This window comes from Phocoena sinus, chromosome 8, assembly GCF_008692025.1.
Source record: "Phocoena sinus isolate mPhoSin1 chromosome 8, mPhoSin1.pri, whole genome shotgun sequence".
NCBI classification, from domain to species: domain Eukaryota; kingdom Metazoa; phylum Chordata; class Mammalia; order Artiodactyla; family Phocoenidae; genus Phocoena; species Phocoena sinus.
The window spans coordinates 12,439,013-12,460,624 of NC_045770.1; the positions used below are offsets into that span (position 1 = coordinate 12,439,013).

General features: G+C 38.3%; 1 protein-coding gene across 5 annotated transcripts in view; it reads right to left on the reverse strand.

Moving 5' to 3' along the window:
* ARHGEF12 (Rho guanine nucleotide exchange factor 12) overlaps positions 1-19,888 on the reverse strand; it is a 145,030-nt gene extending 125,142 nt beyond the window's left edge. For 4 of the 5 annotated variants that reach the window (XM_032639870.1, XM_032639868.1, XM_032639871.1 and 1 more), the window contains exon 1: positions 19,156-19,274. In XM_032639870.1, the coding sequence (XP_032495761.1) occupies positions 19,156-19,187 (32 nt within the window). In that variant the 5' untranslated portion in view covers positions 19,188-19,274. Of the gene's footprint in view, positions 1-19,155 lie in introns of all 5 variants that reach the window. The other variant, XM_032639869.1, reaches the window with a different exon arrangement.
* Between the last annotated feature and the right edge of the window lie 1,724 nt (positions 19,889-21,612).

Consider the following 21,612-nt stretch of genomic DNA (forward strand, 5'->3'; position numbering starts at 1 on the left):
AAATGTAATCAGCCACCTTGAGACACTCCAAAACTTTTATCTTAACATCAAGAATGCTACTCTTTCTTGGCACTTTTGCAGCATCTCTAACACTATTATTTGCAGGCTTTTTGTCAGCCATTACAGCTCAAAAACATTCATTAAAAATCTTAAAAAAAAAAAAAAAAAAAATCTTATAAAAGTATTCCCTATCTTAACTTCAAAACTAGAACTACATTACAGAGTTTGGCAGAAATAATGGAAAAGTCTTCACACATCCATTTGAGTTGCAGGAAGAATTTCAAATATTTCTGGAAGAAATCTTCAATTTGTGAGATAATATGCATGAATGAGACAACTTCTGCAAATAAGCACATCTTGAAAAATATATCTGCTCATGCAAACAACTTACATTTATCCTGACAAATTTAAGTATTCCACATACAAAACAAAGTGAACAAGATAGGTGCAAAACTAGAACTATGAAATACACAAGTGAGTTGGATTCTTGTTCCCCTCTGAAAAGACTACTTAAGGATTCCTCTGAAAAACCACTGAAAGTATTCTGAATATTATAAAAGATGCATGGAAGATCTGATAATTTTTCACAGGAATTTTCCCAAACTGGATGGCAGCAAAGAGGAGATGAAGAACCCCTTTTCTACTTCACGAACACGAACTATTAACTCGACACATTCAGAAGAACAGATTCTAAAGATTATGTTAGATGGTTTCTTTGAATAAAAGGCCTAACTTTTATTAGTATTTAAATGTAGAACAAAGTTGACCATTAACTATTTTCTGATCTTTCCAACCACAAACACTTGAGAGTTAGGATTCTTGGTGCTTGTTAACACCAAAATTTTAAAATGAAACTGTCCCAATGACCTTAAATCTCATGTGAGTTATATACCAAGCAATGTCCAAAGAAGTATCCCTTTCTTATTGACTAAAAGCAGTCTTTCACTGAGGAAATGATTTTTCAGGCAGACATTTCTGTAAACAAAGGACGCATTACTGTATTTTTTTTTTTTTTTTTTGCGGTACGCGGGCCTCTCACCGTTGTGGCCTCTCCCGTTGCGGAGCACAGGCTCCGGACGCGCAGGCTCAGCGGCCATGGCTCACGGGCCCAGCCGCTCCGCGGCATGTGGGATCTTCCCGGACCGGGCCACAAACCCGTGTCCCCTGCATCGGCAGACGGACTCCCAACCACTGCGCCACCAGGGAAGCCCCTGTATTTTTTTTAATTTTTTTTTAATTTAATAATAGTTTGTAATTTTTTCTACTGTTACCTTCTGTATATAGCAAAAATACTGATTTTCTATTTATAATAATGAAAGTTTCCTTTGGAAATGGATTTTCAATTTAAAAAGTAATGTTACAGAAGATTAAGTAACTGATAGATGAGGGATTAAATTATTTGGATACTATCTAAGTCATTAAGTTAATATCCAAATAATTTAAGTATGGGAAACAACAGCCTTCAAAATAAAGGCAAGTTCCTTTACATGCATTCAAGACCATTCTAATTATCCTTCCAGTGTCTTTTCTCACCACTTTCCCTCATCACAAACTTCATGTTCTATCAATATCCCACACATAACAAACCATCCTTTCTGCCTAAAATGTCTATTCTATTATCCATATTATGACCACCACCACCTCCACAGACCATGCCACACACACACACACACACACACACACACACACACACAGACACACTATACCTAACACCCAACTCAACTCCTTACATTAAAGAGGCTCTACACTAAGGTATTATCTTCCTCCGAGAAATTCTCCGTAACCATATCTCCTCAGGCTGTATTATATGTTATTAGAGACTTTGTTTTACTCATCTATATTTCTTTCTCTGGTTCCCAGCATATTCGATAAATAATTTTTGAAAGAATGACTCTTACTTGACTAGTTTGTATCATTTAGCAATGCTAATTACACTCTTTCAACTTTTATCCCTTCGTGAAGGCTCCTTTATAAAGTACTCCCCTGGTACTCCTACTCCTCTGTAAGCATTCCTTTGATTCTCTGTAACTTTGATTCTCAATAGCCTTTGAAAGCACTTCTCTCTTCACCAAAACATGTGACCCATGATACTATATGGGCCATCCTTCCGGTGCAGTCTCTTTCTTGTTGAACTCACCTATTCAAAGTACTTCAACTACCATCACAAACACAATAGCAGTAGCCAAAGCCTCACTCCTTTACATCTAGTCGCCTACTGGACATTTGCACCTGGATGCTTCATAGGTACCTGTGGTGGGCAGCCTCTAAAATAACCCCCAGTTAATTCTGCCTCCTGGAATTCATGCCCTGTATAGTTCTCCTGGGATAATCTATTATGCAGCGTTAGATAACTGATACAGTACCTTAAACTAAATCTGTCCCTTACTACCTCTGTTTTCTTCTCCATCTTTCATCTTATCAGTCAACCAAACAAAAATAAAACAAAACTGTGCCTCCTCCCTTTTATATCCCACACCTTAGTGAATGGTACCAATACCCATCCAAACACCCAAGCCAGAAAGGCCCTCACTTTCACCAGCTACCCTTCTTATACTACTGGTATTCTTAACATTTTCTTAATAGCTCTATTTGTCTCTTCTCTTTTAAATGTAATGTTACAACTTTAATACTTCATTCTTTTTCATTATTGAAAAAATAATGTTTTTTCATTATATAATAATTTTTTCATTATTGAAAAATAATTTTTCAATAATATAATAATAGTAAAATAAACTAAATAATAATAAAAATAATAATTTTTTCATTATTGAAAAAATAAAGTTTTAGGGGCAGAGATACCTTATTGGTATCTCTGCCCCTAAAACTTCTCAAGACTAATCAAGTCTTCACACTGCCGCCCAAATGATCTTTCTATAACATAATAATGATCGTATTACCCCTCTGATTAAAGACCTTCAGTGGTTTCCCACAATCCAGAGGATAAAACCCGAACTCCTCAGAAGAGCATAAAAATAATATGATGCCTCCTATCACTGCAACTTTACCAACTGTTGTGACAGAAGTCAACCTCCATGCTCTTCTCACACTGAACTACATGCGTTCCTAGAAAAGGTGAGCTATTTCACCTCTGTGCCTTTGTTCATACTGCTGCTTTACCTGAAACGATCTTCCATTCCTCACCTGTCTGATAACTACAACCCATCTTTAAGGATTCAATGGAAGTATTCATCTCTTGTTTCTGATCTGTCCAGAAAGTATTGCTTCTTCTCGAGTCCCACTGCACCCTGTGCAGCTAGCTGGCTGCATGTCTGTCTCCTTCTGTTAGACTAGAAGCTCCTAAAAGGCAGAAAGAGTACCCAATTCAATGCTGATTCTATCTGGCAGTATAGCATAGTGTTAAGAGTGCAGGTTTGGAAGTCAGACAAACTTAAGGTTAAAATCCCAGTTTTGCCACTCACTAGGTATGCTACTTAAACTTTCTGAGCTTCTGTTTCTTCACCTGCAAAATGAAGATTATATAATAAAACCCATTACCTCACAGTGTCATTGTAAGGAATAAGTAAACTATTATGTATAAAATGCTACAGTGCCTACTATATGATTTTTAATGAATAAATGTATTTTTGATGACGAGATTAATGAGTTACTACCTCCTAGGTGGGCAAAGAAAGGGTGAGATAGGTCAAAATAAAAAGTATCATCTCTGAAATCACTTTTGCTAGGCTACTCTAAAGAAAATTGGTAAGTAATACAGGAAGCCTCTTACGTATCTACCATGTGGTCAGAAAATGACAGAGAACGGCAAAAGGACTCAACTGGAAATAAATAAAAGTTTGAGGAAACTAAAAGGTTGAGGAAGAGGAGAGATTCTAGATGGGGTCAGATGGGAGAGATCAGAACCCAGTGATGACAATGAAGGCAAAGAATGCATAGAGAAGGGAATGGGGGGGAGAAGGAGAAGTAGAAGGTAGGAAGTAGAAAAACACAAAAACTTGAAAGTAGAATCTTTCCAAGCAACAACAAGATCTAAGACGTAGTCATATAGATCCTAGGATAAATCACATGAAACTGCAAATAGTGAACTATTTTCGACTAAAAAACCAGACTGGTCCATTTTTAAAATAATAAATTGGACCTTTTTTAAATAATAAAATTTGGGGGATTACATATTAATTCCATGTATTCCATTTTACATTCTACCTTTTGCCTTGAGTGCCTGAGACAATGTAGGGCTCCTAAGAAAATTATGGAAAACAAAAAAATTACTTTCCTATTAAAATGTCCTGGATGTTCTCTGGAACACAATTTAGAAATTGCTGCTGTAATTTACATTAAAAGATAAGAGACTAAATAAATAAACTTCTTTGGCTGAACCCTCTCATTTGAATTTTATACTTTCTAGTTGTGTTTGGATTCTAACTTCATAGAGATCATAGTTACCCAAAATTATGTGCAGTAACAAATACAATGAACCAAGAGTCATAAGACCTGGATTTTAAACCTGGTCCCAAATATGTATTAGCTGGGAAATACTGGGCTAGTCAATGAATGTCTCTGAATCTAAGTTTTCTCTCATCTGTAAAACAGGAATAACATCTGTCTTGCGTTGTTGTATGTATTAAATATAATGCCTATAAAGCACCTAGAATTATACTTAACAAATGGAAGCTTATTGTTACTAAATGAGGAAACAACTGTAAAAGTGTAGTAGATGAGAATGTAAATTACTCTAGTATCATACAGACAAAATATATGAAAGTGACAATGATTTGACTTGTTAGATGTGACAAGATTGAAGTGAATCATACTGTTTGTATGATAATAACCTGCTCATTTTTAAATATGGAAAACAAGCATGGGCAAATATTTCTATAATAAATAGATTATTTACGGGCTGTGAATTTGTCATCTACCTCCTCATTATATTTTCCAATGTGACTTTTAACTTCATCAACCCGAAAAGATAACAACATTCTCCAGACGAGTCATATCGATAACAAACTTTGCAAGCTGGATACGCAAAGATTTCCTTATTGCTAACAGTGTGAGGAAGCAATGCTAGCTAAAATGAGATATGGTAAATATTTATGCAAAATTAACAGAACTTTACCCCACAGGGAGGCTGCAAGCATGGGAAAAAGCAGCTTCCCAGAACTCAGCATAGCGGATGTCTGTAGATCTCCCTAAGGGCTATAAAGTCTCCACATCCATAAGAATGCTTCAAAGGGCACTGCCTTTTTGCATGCAGCCTCTTTGTAAGTCTGAAACCTAGTAAAATTCTCAAATCAGAATTCTCTAGCCTTTCTCTACCTAGAAACAGTACTTATTAAATAATGATTTGGTTTGTGAGCTTCTTTTTTAAACCAACTATCTGCCTATCTCTGTTCTAGATTCTCTAGGGTTACTAAGAAAATGCAAGAAAACAATTCATAGCTAAAAAGAGTTAATAGGTTAAAAAACAACACACTGAAATATCTCTTAAGCAAGTTTTCCAATGTTATGGCATAAGGAGTGGCTAGACTAAAACGATTCATGCCACGGAATTGTCAGTAACAACAATAAAAAAACTCATTTACAAAGAAGAAATGAAGATTAAAAGTAACAATGTATTATGGCACAGAAGATGCATCTAGAGCTAGAATAAAAGGGATATTTCTTTAAGTGGCAGAAAATATAAACTAAAAATGACAAAGAAGAGACGATCACTACTATAACAAGCAATCTTTAAAAAGAAAATATAGTCTCCATTACCACTTAACCAAACATAGATACTTGCTAAGAAAAAACTTAAACCCAATTTGCTTATATCATTTGTTCCACAAAGGCCCAATCACTTACTATTAAAATCATTTATTTGCTGCCTTTTCTTACTCTTATGTACTCAGTATAACAATTTTTTGAGTCACTTCTGTTTTGTGTGCCTATAATAAAAAATAAATAAATAAAACTTGTATTAGATGGGCCTTAAACTTCTTTTATTTATTTATTTGTTTGTTTGTGTTGGGTCTTCGTTGCTGCGCGTGGGCTCTCCCTAGTTGTGGCGAGCGAGGGCTACTCTTCATTGTGGTACGCGGGTTTCTCATTGCAGTGGCTTCTCTTGTTGCGGAGCCTGGGCTCTAGGCACGTGCGCTTCAGTAGTTGTGGAACACGGACTCAGTAGTTGTGGCTCGTGGGCTCTAGAGCACAGGCTCAGTAGTTGTGGCGCATGGGCTTAGATGCTCCGCGGCATGTGGGATATTCCCGGACCAGGGCTCAAACCCGTGTACCCTTCATTGGCAGGTGGATTCTTAACCACTGCACCACCAGGAAAGTCCCTTCAACTTCTTAAAAGAACTTTGGAATAGTTATAATGGAAAATGATTTACAAGCAACACATATTCGGCTTCAAAAAGTCCAATGTTTACAGATGTATGTATATATTTTCAAAAAATGAGTAAGAAACGGAAATACAATGTAGCCACTTTTTAGAGGAAATGAGACAAAATCCCTCTGGAAAAGGGAGCAAGTAAATAGGTGATTAAGAGTAAAAAGAATAAAACATAGTTATGAAATTATAATGTAAAGACAACACTTTAATGGTTTTGTTGAAGACAAAATCCACTTTCTGGGTTTCATCCAACTGATTTAAAAGATCCACTGACTGGTCCAGATGAGCCAATCATAGTATAAGCAAACCTGAGACCAGCAGGCCAGAAGAAAGTGGGCATTGGAATCATAATCCCAATTCTTCTGTTTAGAAACAGTGTGACCGCAATTCTTCTGTTTTGAAACTATATGACCTTGAGCAAGTAGTGAAGGTCTCAGAACATCATTTTTCTCTGTTTTAAAATAGGAACAACAATATTTAACTTACATAGCTGAGAGAAATTTAAAAAGACGATGCACAGAGAGCACCTAGGACAGTGTTCAGCATTTAGTATGTACTCAATAAATATAAAATCCTTTACCACATCCCAAATTTCCTTATAAAACTAAATTTCATCTCAATTTTTGTTTGTTTGTTTGTTTGCGGTACGTGGGCCTCTCACCGTTGTGGCCTCTCCCATTGCGGAGCACAGGCCCGGACGCGCAGGCTCAGCGGCCGTGGCTCACGCGCCCAGCCGCTCCGCGGCACGTGGGATCTTCCCAGACCGGGGCACGAACCTGTGTCCCCTGCTTCGGCAGGCAGACTCTCAACCACTGCGCCACCAGGGAAGCCCTCATCTCATTTTAAATGTTCATTTTTCACCTAGTTTCAACTTGCCACCTTTCTAATGTGTAAACTATTAGAGCAACAAGTCATCATGACTTAAGCAGTCTTCCTAATAATCAAACTACTGTAGTTTCCAGGATCTTCCACTGATCAACTCATCACCATACTTATCACTGGATGACAAAGTATAGGCTTAATGGGTTGTTACTACCTTCAAAGAGGTAGCTAATGAGTAGAGAGGTTCTCCTTCAAGTAGTGACTAAAGCAATGCCTCATCAATAAAATGTGATTTCTTCTATGCAAAAGCAATGGACATCTAAAAGCTTCTTAAATTTCAACCTATTCCATGCCCTTTTCACCTTAGTTTAGATAACTCACCAAAAAACAATTAAATTGAAAAACAGAAACGAAACATAAAAAGATAATATATGATCAAAAGTAACATTAATTTTTTTCTTTAAAAAATAAGATAAATTTAACAATTATGATTTCATACCACTACTTCACCAAAATACACGACTTCCCACCTTAACCTTCAACACTAATCAATGAATATCACTCTTACAGGTAAATTTCTTAATTCTTAAATGTAAATCAGCAGGTAACAAGAACACAAAATAACTCTGCCAACACAGTGACCTACGCAGAGTAGCCATTCAATATTTAACTGAACAAATGAATAAACAAATGAACTGATGTTGTCCAGACAGAACTGGACAAATTCTGAGTGATCTAAAGCAGATTTAAAAGTTGATTGTCCTAATAAGAACCTGCTGTATAAAAAAATAAATTAAATAAAATTCAAAAACAAACAAACAAAAAGAGGTTGATTGTCAATCCTAAAGTCTGACTGATTCTGTAACTAGAGATGTTATTGTTTCACAGTCTGAGTTGAAGTAACTGTCTCTTTAGTCTATCCCTCACTTGCAAATGCACCTTAATTCTAAGAACAGCCTATAATTTGAAATATAAGAGAAAGGGAATATTATCACAGCAAGGAAAAAACACCGTCACAGCAGTAGCAGCAGCAAATACATATGAATTAAAAATCATTTTAAATGCATAGATCAAAGTTGTAGGAAAACCTAACTAATTTCTGAGGTTTAAACAATAAGAGCTATTATAACTTACTGAACTCTTTAATGTACTTAAGTACATTCTCGTTTAATCTTCATGACGACGCTAAAGGTAAGTGATATTATTCCAATTTTTACAGATGAGAAAACTAAACTGTTGTTCAGAGACGTAAATTTGCCTAAGGTCTTCCGGCTTGTAAGCAGAACAAGTCTGACGCACCAAAACCCAGGCTCTTTTCTCTACATCATCCTCGTTCATTTCCCTTTTACTACTCCTCCCTTACAAAGGCTAAAAAATTAAAATCTATATATATATCTATATATATATATATATATATATAATTAAGTGCTAAAATAGCTTTTCCTTTAAAAGCTACTTTTAATCTCTAACGAAGAGAAAATCTCAAAAAGAATTCTGCCAGGGAAGTCAAAATTAATATAATTACTAATATTTATTAATAGATATATTTTACTTAATTCTTTTTTTGGAAACAAATTATACCTTGTATCCTGTTATGCAATAATTGCATGGTAAGAACCTTCTCTCTCTCTTTTTTTTTAACTATTCACATCCATTTACTAACACACCCAATTTACTTTTAATCACTGTCTCAAGAATTCTGATCATGTAGGGCTTCTGGATAAATACACAAGAAGCACAAGTAAACACAAATACATAAGTTACAAGAAACCACAAACCATTCCCCAAATTACGCAATAAACAAATGCAACTAAAATGCAACCAAAGTGCAAGTATATTATTCTGACAAAGGTACTAACAAACTATTATCTCTGAAAATGAATGTTTTTCAATCATGAGACAACAGAAAAATAATATGAAAAAAAGGCAAATCAAAGAGTTATTCTCCATGGGAAAAAACTGCTTATTATTATTTTTATTAAAAATAGACTGTATTGCCCCAAAGCCAGAATCAATCCAATGCCAAGAAAAAATCAAATTTAAATAAAATTTTATGTGCAAATCAATGATAGCCAATTTTCTACTTCAGTCACTACATGGATTCTGAAATGAGATTAGCAATAGAACTTAATTAAAGAAAACGAAAACTACTTGGATACCTAGAAAGACCAATTTAATCTAAGTATTTCTAGGCACAGTGAAAGAAGCCAGTTAAGAAAACATAATTAGATAACACTATACTAAAATAAACTATTTTCTTCATGTTCTATATAATAATTTATTCACTAGCCTGCATAAATCCTCTCTGATCACCTCACTGTCACCTGCCAATCTACAAACTGAAGAAGAGATTATATCTGTTTAATTTGATTCCCACTGTTACATAACTCCCCCTCCCCAAAGTATGTCCTGTGAAACTTAAGATTCTAGATCCGTAATATAATGTCTATTACTCCCATAACCATAGAAATGATGAGTAAACTTACTGTATTACACTATATGCTAGTAAAATCTATGAAGTCTTGAGTCAAAATGGAGGCTTTAAAAAGGCCCTCAGATGAACTAACCTGAGCAGCTGAAAGTGACTTTAATTATTTCTAAACTAAAATGAGACAGACTCACTTCCATACTTTTATATCATCTTAGGGATCTCCTTAAAGATTTGATAGAACCTTTCTCTGCACAGCAAACAGCAGAGGTGAATAAAGAATTTTTATAAATGATTCTGATGTTCGTCTCCAGAGTAAATAACATCACTGACTGGGAACTCCCAGAAGACTCAGTGCTATTAAGGGCTGGGATTCCTTTCAATTGGCATCATTCCAACAGAGGCTCAGTGAGAAATGGAACCTCCTGCAAATCAAATCTGTTGCAATGTTATTTTTTTCCAGAGGTTAATTACCTGCTTATACCACACACACACACACACACACACACACGCACACACGCACTAAAGTAGAGAAGAGGAGGAATTGGAAAAATAGATGACATTCTGCTGTAAGCCTCCTCCAGAAATACTCAAAATGAAATCAAAACAACTTTCTAGCTGTCAAATCCTAGACATACTTCATGAACATCCTTTCCTACTTGACACCTGTCAGTCCACAGTACCATTACCTCCAACTAAATAGTAAGAATTTACTAAAAGAAGTTACACTTTCATATTTTATCTTTCAGAGATACTCAGTGAAATATTTATGGGTGAAATTATGATATCCAGCAACTGCTTCAAAATAATCCAGTGGAGAAGCAGGGAAAGGAAACAGATGAACCAAGATGGTCCGTACATCGAATGTTATTGATGCTAATGATGAGAACATGGAGGTTTATCATACTATTCTCTGTACTTTTGTATATGCTTGAAATATTCCATAAAAAAAAAACTTTCACATTTAACAAGCATTTATTGATCACCTCCAGTGGTAGACTATATTATTGCTCCTAATTATTCACTCTCCCATTTCCTTTCTTAAGAGGATTATACAGCCTCACTCATTATCATTTGACTTGCAATGCCACCTGTGGGAGGAGTATACATCCGTGGCCCACTGACAATGAGCGTGACCATATGACTGCTTTGGCCAAGGACACGTAAGTGATGTAATGTACACCTTGATTGAGTAGAAGTTTTAAAAGCCATTGTATGTTTGCATGAGCAGTTTTCCTGCTCTTTCCCTCTGCCACCGTAATGGCATATTGGGTTCCAAAAATGCTTCAACCAATCCACAGCAAGATGCAATGTAAGCAAGAAGTAAACCAGTAAGCCACGGATATGTGAAGGTGTTGCTATGGTAGCACAACCTAGCAAAAGCTGATAGATACACCTCCTACAGGCTAGGTACCAAGAATATTAAAATATTCTAAGAATGTTTAGGAAAGTAGACACACACAAAAATGAACTACAGTTATCTTTGAGGGGAGAGTCTGAGAACCAGAGGGTGTATACGAATAGGGCTAAGATCAGAGGGAGACTTTATATAGTATTATATCATATTATCTATCACTTGAATTTTCATGCGTGTGTACGTGTGTGTGTGTGTGTGTGCGTGTGTGTGTGTGACTTGAATAACGTCATCTGGATAGCTGGATAATTTGGGCGATTTTTTTTTCTTCCTTATGCTTTTTAGCATTAAAAGGGAATAAAAATATAGTAAAGCAGATAATAATTGATTAAAAATGAATAAGAACTATCCTCCTACCCTTAAGGAACTCGAAAATTAGTTGCAACTTAGCTTTAAAGAAAACTTCTTTCCATAAAACACTCATTGTTAATTCTTTAAAGTGGCAAAGGCTAACTGGGAAAACAACGTTTTTAAAAATTAGGAGTATAACACATGCAATTCTATCAGTTTGCTCATCCTCAGGTTTCAGCAAAGCAAATACAGGGTTTTGTATATGGGTGGTGCAGCTACCGATCTCAAAGGAAATTCTCTCAATTACATTATTTTAGTATGCCAGTTAAGCTGGTGAAGAAGCTCGCTCTAGGTGTTAAGTTTTGTGAATAAGCCTTAACCACAGACAAGCCTTAACTATAGACAAGGTATCTACTCCACTAAGTTAATCCATGTAGGGTAAAATTATTTTAAAAAGCATTAGAAGAAAAAAGAAAAGGAAAAATTCTAACCATGACTCTTGTGGTGATTAAACAACACTTGAATGGTTACAGAAGTCTCAAGGCCAATAAACTAATGCTTTACTACATGACTATGCTTTTACTTAAATTTGAGCAATAACCTGCAAATATGATTAGGGACATGTCCACACTTTTCATCTTAGGATCTCAAAGCACTTTACAAACATTAATTTAACCCTCATATCGCCTGAGAGTTAAGTATTATACAGCATTATAACCATCTATCCTGCCACTGCAAAATATTTAAATACCCCTTCAGCAGTACTTGCCCTGAGGAGGTCTTGCCCAAACAGCCAATAAGACAGGAAGTAAGCTGACAGTGCATGGCATGTGCCACCAACAATCTCTGAAAAGATCAGACCCTTACCCACAAGAACCACTTCCCCTGAGTAAACCACAGAGACTGTACAGGACAACCACAACAGATCAGCTTGTGTCTGGAACACAGGCAGAGTTTTCCATCTAAAATCTATGGAAGGATATGTCTAAGCACCTTCACAAGGTATCTTATATGTATTTAAGTACATATGTATATTTGGGGGACTTGTTACTCTTCTGGACAAGACATAGCCACCTTCTGCCTTGTATGATCAATTTCACATATAATTTATTCAGATGCTGAGAAGTCTCCAGTTTTGCAACAATAGAATAATCTACATTTTCTGAATCCACAGAAGACCTGCAAAATCCTCCTTAAGCTCAAGTGTGTGAACCTAAGATCAGCATTTAAATGTAATATTTAACCGAAACTGTAGTCTCAGAGCAATACCTTTAAATGCCTACAATAGGCAACAAAAGACAAAGCAGTGTGACAAGTGGCTAAGAGTAAACGTTAACTAAACCAGGTTTTCTTACGTATTTCCAACTTCTTCATGAATTGTTACTCAGAGTCCCACGACAAGAAATCTACTTTTTCACTGCCATTATTAGATTTGCTTCTCTCTCAACACTGGGAAGCCACCCAGGCCTATCATGTGACTGTGATCTCAAAAACCAGGATTCAGCACTTGAATTAGTAAGAGATCCTGTTTTGGTATGACTCTAAACTGTCAGCTGCATTGGTGCATGTTAATTTAGTACGGAAAATTTAGTATATTTCTCCTTTTACTGAAAGTCACTAATGCATTCTTATGCAATTTAGGTAGGGCCTCTGACCTTTGGCACCATCATGAATTACCTCTGCAAAATCAAAAAGCTGAAAATTATTCTTGGTACTAGCTTCATAGGTTTGTCTTGGAGTTAGAAACTCTCTTATAAACTTCTTTCTTATAAGGCTATCTTGGTACTCTAGATATCCTAAGTAGAGAAAGTAAAATGCCCTAGATCTGGCCTGTTTCCAAAATTCTAAAGTTTGAGGAAACAAAATCACTAGCAAAACACAAAAGAACAAAGACATCTATTTAAATAATTTTAAACTAAGTATCAACGATAAAGGTCTACTAATACAACATTCAAAAGCTTTATAATCTTACATATATATATCTTATAATAATTTAAGTACCCACTTTTCCCTTCTGTTACTTATCATTAATAACAATTCTTGTAAATACAGTAAGAAACTAAAACATTATTTCAACATTAATAACAGTATATCTTACTCGAAAAATAGTGCTAAGCATTGAAAGTCTATTTCTTTTCACCAATATGTAGAAATAACAAGAAAAAATAAAGTAAAACCACACACGCACAAACAATGGAAAAAATGACACACAATTTAAGATAAGACTGAAAAACCACCGCAAAAAAAAAAAAAAAGAAAGGAATAACAACTTACAGATGTATCTCACCATATGGTAACAGAGATTTTACTTTAAAGCTACAATCACATCTCTTCACTTACTTCTAAGTTCAGAGATGTTTCATCTTCATTTTTGATTAATTTTCAACCAAGGATGGCTTATCATTTGCTACACTTTTGACATATAACTGATAACACTGGTTACATTAGGGGCACTCATATTGGAAAGAATCACTTCGTAAACAAGGCTTTTTATAACATGAGTAATTGCTTAATTAGTCGATTTGCTAATTATGCTGTTTATATAAACCTGTTTGGTTTTTTTTTTTCGATGGTGACATCTCCCGCATCCATTCTAAAAACTATCTAAAGTAAAACTGAGTTAAAATGATCCTGAGAATCTCTTTACTCATAATTTTGGGCTATGCCGGGAGAAAACTGAAGACCCCTGTATTACAGTAAAACTAAACTGGAACTTGCTGTTCTAGCATATGGGTAAACATAAAATATAGAATATCATACTTTGCAGTAGGACAGCGCCAAAAGAAAAAAATCACTTTGCACTAGAAGAGCAGTTGGAGAAAAGTTAACAGAATATTAAGAGGAACAGGTTAATTTTAGACACGAATCAACAGAACATACAACTTGGCTAAGCAAAGAATAAGGGTGGGGGAAGGAAAGGGTGGTGGATAACCGTCTGAACCATTCACAGTCACATAAACATAAAATGGGAGGAGATCATTATTTAGCCTGGTAGAACAAGTATATACAAGTAACAGGACAACTTAAAAGAAAAGTCTGTGCTAAAGATCAGGAAAAACTTCCTGACTACAAGATCTATCAGATTGTTGTTCAGTCTCCTGAGGAAGTGACGAGAGCTTTATCCTCTAGAGATACTTAAAATTAGAATGTATAAGGTACTAGAAAGCATCCTGTAACCGAAAAATCCAACTCTGATTTAGTCAGCTTGGAAAGTTACAAGAGAAGTAGAACAGAAAAAATATACATATAAAGACAATAATTTAAAGTGAAAAGTGGGGGCCTTGAGAGCCAGAAAATGTAGGTCATATCTTGGGTCGATCCTTTCCAGTTTTATAATCTTGACCTAAGTGCTATGAGTTGCCTAAAGTGTAAGTGATGATCTGCCTCACGCTGAGCTGAAGAACTACCCTACTGTTGGATATCAATACATACATCAGGGTATTTCACACCAAAGGAAACAAACTATTTATAATTTTGCTGATTTTAAAACTTCAGTTCAAATACCACTATTCTGAAGACCCTTAATTATTAAAAGGAAAAGGAGCATGTCTTCAAATGAAGCTTTAATACATCATCCAAACCAAGTTTTAATGGTTGAGACTTAATGAAGTTAAGCTCCCTGTTTGTGAAAATGTGGCATGGTCAATTTCTAGGAGATAAGCAATTATATGATAAGAAACATTTTTAGTAACTTTGTTAGACAACCATGATGTAAAAGTGCTTCTCCAATTACCTCTGGAAAACCATTAATATATTCTGCTGCTTCTATAACCCGTTATCAGTATGGTAGGCAATTCATACCCATTTCTAGACAGCTTTCAGAAGAGGCAATCACATTTTGTTTACTCAAAGATTTTCCAACTGTTTTCCCTAGAATCACAATGCTCCACAGAAAAATATGTAAAATCCACCATTTATGGGTTTCATCCATGTATGCCTCAAATATCATTTCCTAAATTGAAATTTTAAAAAAGTCGTACATGTTAACTCAATGTCATATGCTACATTTTAACAACTGGAAGCCACTAATGTGTTAAGTGGTATTACCAGGTTAACATATTTTTGTAATGATTCAAATAAAGCTTCTCTTGTCATCTCACTGAATACATATGAACATCTTTTAAATGTGCCATTTATCTGTAAGACTATAGCTCTGTACTTTTAAAAAAATTTACTTCGGACTGTACATGTTGACTCACGTAAAAGTGTACAAGTGAATGTACTACTGCATACCTGTATGAATCAGGATTTTAAACTGAACAACTAGAAGAACAGACAGCATGAAATTGAATACGAAGCTAGCACTGTGATCCCGGTCCCCACTTTCAATTTGGTATTTATCAAATGACTGATTTTGTAAGTGAATGTGACAAATAATCTCACCTTGCAGGTGACTCAAGCAGCCTTGAAGATAGCACACATACAGAATTTTGTTTTGTTTTGCTTTTTAACCAAAAGCATTCTTATATGGCAGTGTTGGCAGAAAAAGTATCATGAATGAAAACGCTAATTACTGGGTAAATGCATATAAAGCCACAGGTTTCCAGGCTCACTTTAAAAACTTGCTTCAAAAAAAAAACAAAAAACACAAAGAACAAAAAATCTGCTTCAGTTAAACAAGCTTAAAGCTGACCTTACAGTGCTAAAAAAAAAAAAAAAGCCAATATATTTAAAACCTTTATCTATAAATCAAAAACAACAAAATCCACAAGTCCTAGACAAAAGTTCATTTACTTCAACAAAGACCTTTATAACAAAATCCCACCTGTATTGTCCCTGAAAACTCACTGTTCTAGAAGATAGCCTGAAATAATTTACTCAGTCCATTGAAAAAGCATTCTCTCCTCGTATCCCTCAGAAGAAATTCCAATTGCCACACAACCCCTAAACTCTCAGGGAGACACAAGCATCTAGGAGGATCAGAAACAATTAGGATATATTTTAGGACTGAATGCAGCAATCAATGTAAACCGAACAGCAGCAATCAGATATTCCTACCACTTTTAAAGTGCTGGTTCTAAAAATTGAAAAACATAGTCTCCAGGTCTCAAAGAAGTTACAGAGCAAGACACTGGATGGTATTCAAAAGCTGGTTAGATTTTATTTTTTTTAACAGTTCAGATACACTACATAAAAACAGTAGCTACCGTGAACACACAGTTTGAGTTTTAAATTGATAACTACGCCTTTAAAAGGGGGGCTGGAGAGCCTGAGGAGTAGAGGATGAAGAGGAAAAAAATGGTAGTAAACAAATGTGTTAATTTAACTGCAAAATAATAACAGGATATAACAGAGTTCTGAGTATCCAAAGTAACCAATCAGAGCCTAAACATAGCTGAATTCCATCCCAGCCCCAGCACGTCCCTAACACAAGAATAAAACCCTTCTTATCTTGTTCAGCCATGTGTCGCCTGCCACAAACTGCAAAACAGAACAACGCCCAAAACCAGCTAGTCTGATTTCAACTGAGGACAGACAGACTCTGTAGTCAGAAGCACCACAATGAAAGAACTCTAACTCACACAGCTGGCCTGGTGGGTCAGCACACTCTACAAAACAAAGCCACACCACACACAGTACTTCAAACTTGAAAGGACCTTTAAAAAGGCACTGTTAATTTGCCAATAGCTCTAGAATCAGCAAAATATACCTACAGGTCACTGGAGTCAGACAATGAGAAAAGAGGATGAGGTAGGTAAGGCTGAGAAGAAGCTAGGAACTATTCTACACTCATAACTTTATTAAGGCATCCTGGCACAGAAATAACACTAAACCAGTACTTCCAGATTTCACCCCTACCTATGTTCAAATCAGGGACAGCTACTCTCCTAAGAGCCAATGGATGCTTGATATTTACAGAATAAGATACGTTTAAAGAAAAAGCAATGGTCACATAAGAATAAATCTTGTGTGTGGTGGGGGGAACTAGTAGTAAATTCCAAAGAAACACAAATCTATACTCTCTCAGCAATGCACATTAAATTAGGTGGCTTTTAAAGTCTTTCTTCTTTTAAAGAATATGTGAAATCAGGCAGCACCTGAACTCATCCAAGAATATTAATACCCAAACCAATTTGCAGATTCATCTTAGAATATTCATCTCGTAATCCTTTGTGCCTAGCACAGTGCCTGGCAAAAAACAGGCATTAATTAATTTCATGCTTATTGTACATTTTTATCTCATCTAAGTTACAGAAAATACAAATCCCAAGATTTTATTTCCAAGATAATGGAAAGAGGAAGAAAATCTCTGAGAAGCAAAGAAGAAACGTCATTACTTGGGGGCTTTTAGGTGATTTTCATGCGGAATGAGCTAGCGACCCTAGGTTCTGTTTCTACAAAATTAAACACCCCTACTATTGCAATGAAAACTACCAACACCACATTAGTTCCTAATAAGACTTGTCTGCAGGGTCAACAGAGAAGGCAAGAATTGAATGAACAAGGAAAACAATTACCCACACACCCATGAAAGTGATTTCTCAGAGGCAAAAAACACCCTGAAAGGAAAAGAAATGGGAATAACTAGAAGAAATCAAGATAAGCATTGTTGCTACTCGTATTAAATGTACTCTGAGAAGCTGAAAATTAAACACAGTAAAAAAAATACACAGAGAATAAATAGTTTAAATATTTAATGGAATCTCTTAGGTGAACATTCACGTGATACTGAAAAGCATCAACAGGAACAGGAAATTCTGTTTCTGGAGTAGCTGTTATGGTATGACAATGGAATTTGGCCCTTTTAAAATCAACAAATGAGTCTTACAATTGGGTGAAACTCTCTTATTAGGAAATTCAACTACTTTCTGCTGGAGTACTATTGTTGTACTTCTCATCAAAGTGCTTTCTTTGGGCCCTTACTTCAGTTATTTGATCTTTTTTTTTTTTTTAATGATGTAATAGTTTGAAGGTTGACCAAAAAAAAAAAAAAATAAAAGCTGACTGAAACTTGGGACCTGGATACAATGTCATAATTAAACTGATAAATAAAATATAGTAAAGGAATATGCTTTTATCACTTAACCTAATATTCCAAAGAATAACTCTTAAGAGTAAGGGAACTCCACTGAAACCACAAATGGTTTAAGCTCAATTCACCAACCACCACCAAGCAACACAGTTAAGTACTATAAAGGACTCACCCAACTCAACAAATCCACCTGCCAGCTTCTACTACATAATTCGCTTAGGCTTTACACCCCTTAAATGCAAATGTTTCTGGAATATGAAATCCTAAAAATGCAATAATTAAGATCAAGCCCCATGATGTTCCCGAGCCCTTTTTCAGTTCCTTGATACTGTTCCCACCAGGAACCTGTGATTTACTAGTACTTCCAACATTCTGGAAAACTATTAGATAATAAACACTGCGCAAGTCAATGCTTCAAGGACATCAAATTCATAAATCATGCGGCAGTCTCAGAGTGAAGTTCACAAACAGAAAGTCCTAAAATGCAACAGCCTCTAGAGAACTACAGGACAGGAGTAAAACTGACGATGCACCAATACCCCAGCCGACATCGGGCACTGACCTTCACCCAAAATGACCTTCCTCTCTCTGGTTCCAAGATCAGTACAGAATCCTAATGCACACTAAGGGCAGAAAAACACAATCGTGGCTTTACCTACCCCTCCTCCGAGAATCTGGAGAAAAGTTTCTCTCCAGAAAAAACAAAACAAAACTACGTTTCCAAATTCAATCAACCGGGTAACTTGGCAGCAACGCCAGACTAATTGCAGAGCTCGGAAATAACCCTCTGTCCGCTGCCTGTCAACTTCACTCGGCAAAGGCAATCAGCAATCACTGACCCTCCTGCTAGGTCGGGCCCCATCCTGGGAGGCTAAGCGCAGGGGGAGCTTCATACCAACCTGTCGGTGATAGTAGACTGTGTGCCACTCATTGGGGCCCTTTGGCGAGAGGTCCTCCTTTTATCCAACTTGCATTTTACAGTAACACCTCCACCCCACCCCCAGCGCTCTGGGATCAGGCCCGACTCCGTAGGGGACACAAGAGTCCAACTCAAAACTCCATTCAGTCATCTAGAACGTCCGACTGGAAGTGGTCAAGGAAAGGGGATGTGGGTGGGAGCGAGGCAAGTTATCTCCCAAATCAAGCCGAGCAAGTCCGCCAGCAGGCGAGTTCTAGAGCTAAGGAGCGATCCTCCTCGGGAAGGCACCGGAGAAAACTTTGTCACGGAGGGAAGTCGGCGAGCCTCGGGGAAGGCGGTCCGGGAGTCCCTCCGGGGCCGGGGTGGGATCCGCTCGGGGCTGGATGTCGGCTCCTCCTCGCGGCCTTGGGGGCCTGAAAGTCTCCGCGCCGGGCCGGGCCCGCTGGGCTCCGCTGTCTATCTGGGGCTGCCGGCCGCTCTTGGCCGCATTCTCGGCCGCGTCTCGGGCCGCCCCGCGCCAGGCGCGCGCGGCTCCATGGCCCCGGACCGGGGGACACCGCTCGTTCTCCTCGCCGCCCCCACCAGGCTCCGGGCGCCGGGACAAGCGCGGGTGCTGCCGGGCAAGGGGTGGTCCCGCAGCCGGAGGTGACAGGAACCTGGTCTCTCAGCGCCGCGGGCTGCTACCCATCCCTCGGAGGCCCGGGCTCTTCCGCGGTCTGCACAGACGGCGGCAGCGGCTCCTCCCCGACGCGCCGGTAGGCGGCGGTTCCCGCGAGGGGCGGGAGGTTCCCGTCCGACCCGGCCTGGAAGCACCAGCGCCGGAGGCCGGCGGCGACGCGGAGCGCAGGACCGGCTCGCCGGGTTCTGGGGCCCTCGCGGGAGCGCGCGCGGCAAGCAGAAGAGGCCGCCAGCGGTGGGGGCCGCGCGACAATCGCAGGCGCGCGCACGGGTTCCGGTTCCGGTTCTGACTTCCCGGCCCCGGCCGCATCCAGCGCGAGCTCTCTCTTCCCCTCCCCCGTCCACTTTTTTGGCCTCCTCCCCTCTGACTTCGGGAAGCCGTCTCACCCGGGATCCCTCCGCGGCGCGCCGAGCCGCCCCCGCCGCCCGCGCGACCCGCGCTCGCTGTCCCGCGTACCGCCCTCCGCTCGCCGACCGCGGCTGTGCGCCGCCCCCGCGCGGACGCCTCCGCCGCAGTCTTGTTGGAGGGAGCGAAAAAGTAGTTCTGCGGGGCGGAGGGAGGTGGGTTCCGTCTGGCTCTGGGAGTTCCACCCGCCAACCCACCGTTTTCCCCAGGTCCCCGGGAATGTCGGAGATCTGTACTTTGGGGCGTAGTTTGCACCAACTCGGCTTTCGCCTGAGACCGCCAAAGAGCACGCCCCCAATCCCAAGGAGTTGTGGACAAGAGGCTTTTTGGAAATTACCCACCCCCTTGTCCTCGAAACTTGTATTCTTTAAGGGAGCATACTTGTTTTCCTTTTCCGATAACACGCACAGACTGCTTTTGGCCGATGGAAGCGAACTCAGATCCGGGTTGCCGGACTCCACTCCTCTCTTGTGAAACAAACCCCAGCAAAGAGTGGTTTTGGCCTTGCACGCTCACCTGGGGCACCTGCTGGCCACATCCCAGGGCAGGGGCCGCCGCGCACCAGTCTTGGCTGCACGCAGAGTGTTAGAGGATGGAGGTGTATAGGGCTGGGGAATTGGAGCCAGGATTTCTTCGTATAATGTTGCTTTTAGGCTGCTTCTGCCTTGGCAAAATGATATGTATTATTTGCCAAATTGAGCAAGCATGGTGCTTTCCACAGCGACTTAACAAGCTTGTTGTGGAAAGAAATGGGAGCAGAAAATAAAATATATTTATCCAGTAAATAGCATTACAGTTCTCTTTGAAGAGTTCCCCAATAATATTTTTTTTCCTGCTGGTTAGATAGATTTAGATAACTGTCCAGTTTTGATTGCATAATTCAGGATTACAGCGATTCAAGTACCATGTATAATGTATTTCTTCAATTCCGCCTGCAAACATCTGAAGTGGCTGTCTCTTTATCCAACTATTTTCAGACTTTTCAGAGTTCAAACCTGTATTGATGGGTAAGGGTCTTTAGCCTCTTTGTGGAAATCAAGTGGCAAAGCAAATCTAACAAACAGTGGACGTGGAGAGGGGAAACAATTACTTCTTAACAATGCTGTTTCTAAAAGTCAATCCGCAACAGTGCATAAAAGGATCATTATCCCTGAATAGATGCATGAGCTAAGGCTGACGTTAGAACGGGTAAAAAAAAGAAAAAGATAAACAGAGGCCAAAGATGACTCTTTATTGCTTGATTTTTTTTTTTTTTTAAGTTCAGCACACAGCCAGCTAATTTTGTAATGTTTATTTTGGGAAAGAATAGAAGCCGATTAGGGTTCCAAGCCACTTTCCTAATGATCCAACCAG